This window comes from Phasianus colchicus, chromosome 1 (genome assembly GCF_987193195.1).
Source record: "Phasianus colchicus chromosome 1, bPhaCol1.hap1.1, whole genome shotgun sequence".
In the NCBI taxonomy this organism is placed as follows: Eukaryota; Metazoa; Chordata; class Aves; order Galliformes; family Phasianidae; genus Phasianus; species Phasianus colchicus.
In genome coordinates this window covers 171,411,777-171,421,419 of record NC_143436.1, presented here as the reverse complement: position 1 = coordinate 171,421,419, position 9,643 = coordinate 171,411,777, and the positions used below count along the sequence as shown (strand labels likewise).

The 9,643-nt window shown below is 43.4% G+C and overlaps 1 protein-coding gene across 1 annotated transcript in view; it reads left to right on the top strand.

Annotated features, from left to right (window-relative positions):
* DHRS12 (dehydrogenase/reductase 12) overlaps positions 1-9,643 on the top strand; it is a 32,312-nt gene that overhangs the window by 1,656 nt on the left and 21,013 nt on the right. The window contains exons 2-4 of the mRNA XM_031615717.2: positions 473-606; positions 5,074-5,156; positions 9,031-9,123. Of these exons, the coding sequence (XP_031471577.2) occupies positions 473-606; positions 5,074-5,156; positions 9,031-9,123 (310 nt within the window). The remainder of the gene's footprint in view (positions 1-472; positions 607-5,073; positions 5,157-9,030; positions 9,124-9,643) is intronic.

Here is a 9,643-nt window from a genome sequence, read left to right as displayed (position 1 = left end):
GTACCGGGGCTGCCGCCCCCGAGAGCGGGCTGCGCCGCGGGGCGGGCGCGGCGCTGCGGCGGTGCTTGGGGGGGGGGTGTATGTTTGTGGGTGTACACTAAAGGCTTTCCGCCTTTATTTTCGCTGTTAATTGAAGTCTGCCCTCCAAAGTGGGCGAATTTCAGCCCCTTACATATCTTTTGACAGCCACCCTTGCCCTGAGCTCAGTGCAGGAAGATCACAGCTGAGCCCGAGCTGAGCAGTCGGAGCCCCTTAGCTCCCTCACAGAATGTTTTGAGTTATTGCTGCAGAACTTGCTCCACACTGGCACTGTGTCCAGACAGCTCTGTGAGAGAGGAGCGTTGAGCGTGTGCCAGAAAAATGCACAGTGAGCTGTAGAGGGAAAACCCTTTTCAACCCTCCCTCTGTTTTTTGTTTTTGTTTTGGAATTGCTGTCTTCTGGCTTCCTCACAGGTGTCTCTGATTTATCTAGGAGTGGTTACGAGTCTGCCTCCAAGCACTTCGATCCGGCAGATCTGGAGGTGGATGTGGCTGGTAGATCCTTTCTGATCACTGGGTCCAACAGCGGCATTGGCAAGGCTGCAGCCAAGGAGATAGCACGGAGAGGTGAGCCGGGGCACCGCCCCAGCCTGCAGGAGAGACGAGTGGAGGCAAATTTGGCTTCCAGCACGAATAAGGAGCATGCAGCTCTCCGGAGTGAGGGGACAGAGCTCTTAGTTTGGGTTAAAGGATTAAACGTGGTCAGCAGTGTGAAAACTGAAATAGTGAAACAAAAATGTAAATAGAGAAAACGTCCGATGTTTCTCACGTGTATGTTTACCAGTATTATCCACCATTTAAAGATGTTACTGATGGAGTAAGGTCTACATAAGGCTGGTTCAGTACAAGTATCAGATTGGTGGAATGTGAACAGGGTGAGGGACTTAAACATTTACCATGTGATGGAAGAAAACAGATGGCTTTGCAAAGCTAGAGATGGGAGAGTACAAAAGAGCCAAAGTGTTGTACTTGATCATGACAATAAGCCTAGAATTGGCACCCTTTAGCCAACTTTTTTTTTTTTTTTTTTTTTTTTTTACATCACTCTGGGTAAGCAAGGAGATGAACTGGAGTAGCTACTCTTTAAGGATAAAACTAATCCTGTTTAGGGCTGATAAAATAACTCCCCTTGTGCAAGACTTCCAGGCACTTTGGCATGTAGAATAAAAAAGAAGAGTTTGTGGTTCTCTTTGCCTGCTTAGGCTCTAGCAACTATCTTATGAAGGAGAGTGGAGATTTGGTTAAATTAAACTAATTCAAAATTATTAGCATCGAAGAGCCTTTGACTTAAAGATCCCCCTCAATACCAGTGTATGATTGATCTCAGGTTCCCTCCACAGTCATTATGCATAATAACTTTATTGCTTTGCCTGGTGACTGTTCTGCTTGCAAATGAAGCTGCCCACCAGATGTTGCATAGTCATTCAGGTTGAAAAAGATGACTAAAATGATCAAGTCCACCTGTCGACCCATCACCATCGTACCCACTAAACCATGTCCCTCAGTGCTTCATCTACACTTTTCTCAAACGACTCCAGGTATGGGCAGCTTGTTCCAGTACATGATTACTCTTTTTTTCCTAATATCCAACTGGAATCCCTCCTAATGCAACTTAAAGCTATTAAGTCCAGTCTTGTCACTAGTTACCTGGGAGAAGAGGCTGACCCCTGCTTTGGTACCACCTCCCTTCAGGTAGTTGTAGAGAGTGATAAGGTCTCCCCCGAACCACCTCTTGTCCAATCTAAGCAATCCCAGTTCCCTCAGCCATTCTCCATAAGATTTGTGCTCCAGACCCTTCTCAGCTTTGTTACCCTTCTTTGGGACACACTGCAGAGCCTCACTGTCTTTCTTGTAATGAGGGGCCACAAACTGAACACAGTACTTGAAGCATGGCCTCACCAGTGCAGAGTACAGAGGGACAATTACCTTTCCAGTCCTGCGTGTCAGACTGAACTAGTACACAGGATTTGGTCATTACATCTAAATTTGTGGCCAAAGAATAACCTTGGACTCAGACTTCTTGCCTGATACTTTACTAGGGCATGGTTGTGCATATAAAGTTAAAATGACTTAATCATTTAAGTCAGGAAGAAATTCCTGATCCCATTCTTGCATGTGTTGCTCTGAAACTCCATGTCAGCTACTGGGACTCGCTTCTGGTTGAACCTCTTGAAGTGCATTACAACAAGAAAGCAAGGAATTAACACTCAGCAAACAAATAACCAGCCTACATTGGCTTCATCTGCATGCACATCATATTCTTGTAAGTTACGGCAGTCTTGATTACATCTTCTGTAGCCTAAGTTCAGCTCTTTTCTGAATCAGTGTCATGTTGGTGTAGTGGGCTAACCTTGGCAAGCAGCGAAGTGCCACACAGTTGTTTGCACACTTCCCTGTTCCACCAGCAGTAAGGTGAGGGAAGGGGAAAAGAAGAATAAAAGTCCAGATACAATAAAAAAAAGTTTAGTGCATGATGGAGAAGTTAAATAAGAGACAAAGAAAATGAAACAAGTGATGCAAAAGCAGTCACTCACCAACTCCCATGAGCAGACTGATGCCCAGCCAGATCATGAGCAAGAGATGGCTAACTCCTAAAACCCTCTCTCTTCCTCTTTATTACTGAGCATGATGATATGTGGCATGGAATATCTCTTTGTTGAGCTAAGATCAGCTGTCCCAGCTGTGTCCCCACCCAACCTCTCGCGCACCCTCTGATCTATTCACTGAAAGGCCAAAGTGAGAGACAAGGCCTTGGCACTGTGCAAGTGCTGATCAGCAAAGGATAAAAAATAGTGTGTTACTAGCATTGTTTCACTCACAAATCTAAAGCACGGCATCATATGAGCCACTATGAAAAAAATTAATAGCATCCCAGCCACACCCAGTACTATGCATACTGCAGATGTGGGCTTTCCTATGTATCTTGTGAACTGCAGTTCAGGTTTGATGCAGGTTTTTCCCAGTCCCTTGTGTTGTTTAAATTCAGATAATTCTAGGTCTTTACCATGAAAAACATATTTAAATGCTTTTCCTAACCCATGGTTTGCACTAAAACATCTCTCTCTTCTTGACAGCAAGAAAACATTCATATTCAGAGCCCTTCAAACTCACCTTGGGACCATACCATGATCCCAATCAGCTGAAAGGCCAGCTACCTCCTCTGTATTTTATTCATACAAGTACAGTGCTTGTGCAGTCCCTTGTGCTCTTTAAACATCTGCACATCCTCATCTGCCTTAAGATCTCTCATTAAAGCCCTTCTTTGTGCAGCGAAGCCTACAGTCACTGAGAGAATGGCTTGACAGATGAGCATTGGAAACTGCCTGTTCTGATGCTTGTCTGTTCTCTCACTCATGAAATCTAGTCTCACTGAGGCAAAAATTGTCTTTCATTCTGATCTGTATATGCTTAGTGCCTGATTATGCAGGGTCCCTCCCATGCACAGTGCATGTGTAGCACAAACAACCTCAAGGCTCATTGCCTGCTTCAGCTGCATGCCCAGTATGCTTGCTCTAATTGTAGTCAGTGGAAAAACTCTCAGAGACAATTGCACATTCAGAGCCCAAAGTAGGCTGTGCAGCACATGGGTATGTGACTATTCCATCCCTGCAATAGTTCTGATGTCTTGCATTTGGGTTCTAATTGCTTTCATCAGAACTCCTTTGGGATTACATTTCTTAAGCCTTCTAACGTTGGACTGCTAGGAACTCCTAAAACATGTTTAACAGTAAACTGAACTAAGGAGTACATATGTTCTTGTAACTGAGATTAACAAATTTCTTGTAATGATTAAGGAATGTAAACCATAAGAATAAGAGTGATGTCTGCTTATATTTCAGTGCTGTTTTTGAAGGTTCTCTTTAATGTCGCTATGCTATTAGGGCATGATACATATCCAGTCCTTGGAGAAGACCCTTGTCCTGAGTATTTGTTCTGTAGAAAAAGTGGTTGGAAAGTACCTAAAGATCATTTTGTCCAGCATCCCATTTGAAGCAAGACTTCTGCCATCACTAGATCAATTTGGCCACTGCTTTCCCTAGCTTGATCTTGAAAGCCCCTAATTTCCATTCTATTGAAATTCTACCACCTCTCGGGGCAGCCTGATCTATCTCCTTATGAAAACGTTTTTCTTAATGTCTGTCCTGATCCTTCCGGGCTGCAGTTTGTGCCCGTGGTCCTTGTCACATAATCTGCCTCTGCTGAGAAATATTCTGATACCTATCATCTTTTATTCTGTTTTCACAGAACAATTCAAGTCACTTGTGTTGTTTCTTTCTAAGACGTGCCAAAACAAACATTCATGAGATTGATGTCTTAGCTTTATTTTCTAGCACAGCCCTGGTGTCTTATTTACACTAAGCATGCCTTGTAAACTTGATAGAAAATAATGAGTTAATAGTTGAGAAAATAGTTGAGTGCTTGAACTGCAGAGGCCTCCTCCATTCACACAGCCTTGCCTGGGAACCTTAGTATGTTTTGCTGTACATCTGCTTATTGTGTCCTGAGCTTTCTGTTGAAAAATTTTTAGTAGACTGTTGTCCTTTCATAGACCATGCCTGAATTCTTAGGTCTGGTTTACTAGGTAACACTGCTGAGTTTGGGTCTTCTGGGAGCATTGGTCCCTAGGAGTGGACTAAAGCTGGTGAATGTGAGACTGTGAAGTGCTGTAGCTTTGACTTGCACCCTTTTCCCAAGCACTTCATCAAGTGTTGTGGGAGCCTTGGGTCCTCCACAGACCACAGCTATGGCAGTGCTGATGAAAAGCCACTGCTCAGGTCTTGAGAGCAGAGCAATGGGACTCTGACTGCTGGGAAATCCCCGCAGTGTTCCAGGGTGGCCACTGGCAGGCTACAGATTTCTACAGGTGGGAAGCAGTCACAGAAGGTTTCTCATTCCTTCTGATTTGTATCAAAAACTAACCCCAAAGAAGAACTGCAAATTGAAAGCTACCTTCTGGCACCTTCTCTTTGCTGATGCCCCCCTGACATATTTAGTAATTAATTGTCAAATGTGTTTCTTGTTAAAATCCACGAGGTGGCACGGTTCACCTGGTTTGCCGCAATAAGGAACGAGCTGAGGATGCCAAAGGAGAAATAGTGACAGAAACTGGCAATCAGGTAAGTTTGTTGTTATGTTTTGTGATGTCCTACCTACTTTTCCTTACTACGTTGCTGAGGATTTTAAAAGTTAATTCATTGCAACGCTCTTGCGACAACATTTATGGAGTTGGAGGTTTTCTGAATCTGAATAACATGCTCTTGATTTGCTAAGGATGCCTTTCCTGCTTCACGTATGTGGTCCTAATTTTATGCTTATAGACTTTTCTATCTCTTTTTCTTACAGCATCTTTTCCTTATCTCCTGCTTTCTGTTAAAGATTCTTTTTGCTGCTGCATATATCAATCTACAGTACACCTCCGTAGCTGTCAGTGTTGCTTTGGTGATTATTCTAGAGGGTGTGCTTGTGGAGAAGTGGAGCCAGTGTCTTTGTACATTGGATGAAGATCTGTCTTCATTTTAAGCGGGGCCTTGGCTCTTAAACACAGTATTTTGATTCCAGTAGTAGAGTTTAAGGGGTGTCAAACATTGTGAAGACTTCTTATGGTTAGAGATACCTTACTGAATAATTTGTGCTCTTTAGTTTCAGCTCCCAAGTCTGACATTGAAGCTCTTTAATGGAGGTGAATTAGATCAGTCCTTGTGTAGAAGTACTCTCCAGCTGTCTAGAAAAGCATGATCCCCTGACTATAGTAAGATAAAGTTATGAAAGGACTGGTGACTATAAGTGTTACTTTCTTTTCTAGCTGCAGTCAGACAGCCTGGGCAGAGGGGTGAGTTTCATGACCTCTGAGGGTTCCTTCATGTTCTGTGTTCTATCATTTGTTGAAACAGAACTCAAGGCAAATAGTATTCTTTCACTAAATGCAGCACATCTACTGCATACTGAGTTTTGGTAGTCTACAAACCTGTAGTTTCCCTAGTCATAAAAGAACATGAGCGCACATTAGAACTTGTGTGTGACCAGGGGTCCTGGGCACTTGTATGGAAAGGAGCATTTGTTAAAGTGTCAGATGAGCTCTACAAGTGGCCCTGCACTGGAAAGAGTCATTTTTATAAGGATTCCACAAGAACATCCTTCTTTCTAAGTAGCCATCCAGAAGCAATCCAGAGAGATAATAAAATACTTTATCTGCAACTTGACAAGTTACAAGCAGACCTAACTTGCTCTTCCTGGTTATCTGGACAGAGATCCTGTTGTAGTATGTGCCAGAGATTTGTTTCCAGTTTCCACAGCAAAACATGCTGGGGTTCAATGCTGAGATGAGTTATTATTTGGCAGGCACTTGCACCTTAACCTGGGAAGTAGGAAGGTCTCCTGATTTTCTAAATAGATCTACTCATGGTGATTAGATCTCACCTTGAGAATGACTTTGCTACCATGAAGGACTTTTATAGGGAACAGATCTTTGAGTTCCTTTTCTGAGCCATGTGACAGTCTTCAACAGATAAGTGTTGATTCAGGTCTTTTTCAGTCTCTAAAATCACTTGTAATACTGAACATCTGCCCCCAAATCTACTCTTCTGTTGCAGTAGTTAGTTGCAGTAGCTCTAAAAGTAAAAGGCTCTTAGAGAGGTATCTGGTTAGAACCTACAGAAGTGTCAAGTTTTTTGTTTAGAAATGAGCATTATGATGAGAAAATTCTGAGCTATTTCAAATGAGGAGCTGAAATCCAATGGCTAAAGAGAAGACAAGTGTTTTTATCTTCAAGGAAGCAGAATTATAGATTGGGAATGATGCCTTATAATTTTCCCAGCTTCTTCGCTTATCTCTTTTGCTTGTGTAGTGAGTATTTAAAGGAACATTTGAAAAAAGAGGAGGTCTTTTAATGATTATTTGTTTCTTTGCATGGGAACACATCCTCTGCATAATTATCTTAGAAGTACCTTTCCTGGTGTGTGTCATAGGACTGTCTGTAATATGTCTTCAAGACTAAGCACTGTGCACGAGAAGAATAGGATTTGCAGTGCCTTCTGTATGCTGATAAATGCTGCTCTGCTTATAGTGGGTAGAGCAGACATTTACAAAAGCAGAGAATTGCCTTTAACAAGGACTAAAAGGTTTTAGATGTTTTGGAGAGAGGAAATATTTTAGATTTAGTGGGTTGGAAGATTATAACTTTGCTTTCATGTCAAGCTTTTCCTCTTTTATTTTACTGCATTCACATCCATGCCCATAGCATTTCAAAACAAGGGTCGACTGAAAGGGACATGGCAATTCATGCAGCACTTAGTGTGGAAAGGGGTTGCAGAAAGCACTCAACACTCTGCTTAAAAATAGTGGCGTGGAAACGGCAATGTACCTGAAGGTGTGCTCTTCTGCCCTGCTCCAGAGGAATGGTATGTGGGTGCTGTGCTGCAGGGAGTGACTGGCACTTCTCCCTGAGCCTGGGGCAGAGCACAATGGGGTCCTCATCAGTTGGGCTCTGCTGTGGCCAAGGTGCTGGGCCGCCAGATGAAGCATCTGCTGGACATGGAGCAAGCTGCATAGCCTTAGGGGGAGGAAACCGGAGGTGGACATGGTCTTTGCAAAGAGCAGAAGAGTGCAAACTCCACTTATCTGGGAGGATGGAAAGCTAGGGTCTATCCTCAAGTAAATGGATGGAGACTCCTAAGATGGGGAAGACTGGGCATTTGTGAACGCTAGCAGTAGAAGGCAGGATTGTTCTCAGCCTGCAGATGTTCATTTACAGGATAGGTACAGTGCCATGGTAACAGATGGGGAAGAACAAACTCTGTCAGGGGAGGATTTGAAGCCAGCTGAGCCTGAACTGTTGTTGGCACCAGGAGGAAGAGTGGGTGAAAATGGCTGGAGGCTCCCTCTGTCAGGGATGGAGGCATCTGCTTGCTGTCTGTACTTGATGTCTTGAGAGATTTGTCACTTGCTAATGTGGTTTGATCCAGTGAACAGTAAGACAGGTAGAAGACTGCTTGGGCCATTGGGCTCAGAAAGTAGCAGTCAACAATACAGAGCTGATCTAATGAGCAGTTATTAGTGGCATCCCTCATAGGTCAATACTGGGGCAAGAGTTTAATGTCTCTATTGACAGTCTGGACAAATAGATCAAGTATAATCTCTGTCAGATTGCAGATAGCCTCAATTACTGGAGAGTAAAGGTGCTATTCAAGAAGCTTAACAGGTGGGAAAATAGACAGTCAAGTTCACCAAGAGCAGTCCTGCCCTGGAGTGCAGTAATCCCACGGGGTAGTATGGCCTGGGACTGATTGAAAACAGCTGTGCAGAAGAGGGCTTGGGGTTGATGCCATGACCCTGAGCAAGCAGTGTGCCCTGAGGCAAGGAAGGCCAAACGCACCCTGGGCTGAATGACCAAGTATAGCCAGAAGATTGAGAGAAGTGCTGAGCCCTTGTGAGACCACAGCAGGACACTCATGTCCAGTTTGGGCCTCCTGGAACAAGGAAGTCTTTGATGTCCTAGAGCAAGGCCAGACTGTCAAAGTTACAAAGGAACTAAGATGTGTGTGGGGAAGAGGTTGAAAGGGTTGGTTTCACTCAGTGTTAAGAAGAGAAGGCTGAGGTCTACAGCCTTATTACTGTGGCACACAGCTTGCAAACCTGACTGTTGATGGGGTTTTACTTTGCAGTGCATGAAACAGATAGACTTTCTGAAGCAGTACATAAAACAGATAGACTTTCTGTGCCAGACTGCCTGCCAGAGATGAAAGCTGGGGTCCCTTCAACCATGCATTAAGCATTAGAAGGTCATGGCTCAGGAGCAGGTGAATCAAATGACAAGAGATGTTTCTAGGAAAATATTTTGATTTCCCAATTTTGCTTCTTAGCCACAAGTGTTTCAGATATATTCTGGAGATAATATTTTTTCATACAACTAGAATAGCTTTTCAACAAAACAGGCCTTAACAGTGAGCAGGACCTATTCACTATACATGTTGATTGTAACTTTTCTTCTTTTAGAATATCTTCTTGCATATTGTGGATATTTCTAACCCCAAAGAAATCTGGAAGTTTGCTGAAAAGTTCAAAACTGAACATAAATTGAATGTGTTGGTAAGTTTGCATACTTAAATCATGTGTCTATCTTTGGAGTGCCCGTCCTCTGAACTTAGCCAACAGACAGTCCAGATTTTGCAGTTCTCTGCTTAATGTTCTCTAAGTACTGCTATAGTCCATTTGCTTTTGTCCATTCTCAGTTCACATACACAGATATGATAAAAAAAATCAAGAAGTGCAGTAATTTTTTAGTTGCATCTTTTGAAGTTCTCACTGCAGATTTTCTATCTGACTTTTATTACTGATAACTTTGTGGCCAGGTTGCATATTCAGGCTATGCATATTTCTCTAAACAAAAATATGGCAGAAAGTGATGTTTCCCCCATGTAGTCCAACACACCCTGCCGTTGGCAGGACACCTTCCTTCCACGAGATGAGGCTGCCCAGGGCTCCATCCAGCCTGGCCTACCTCCATGGAAGGGGCATCCACAGCTTCTTTGGGCCGCCTGTTTCAGTTCCTTACCACCCTCACAGTGAAGACTTTCTTCCTAATAGCTAACCTAAATTTCCCCTCTTT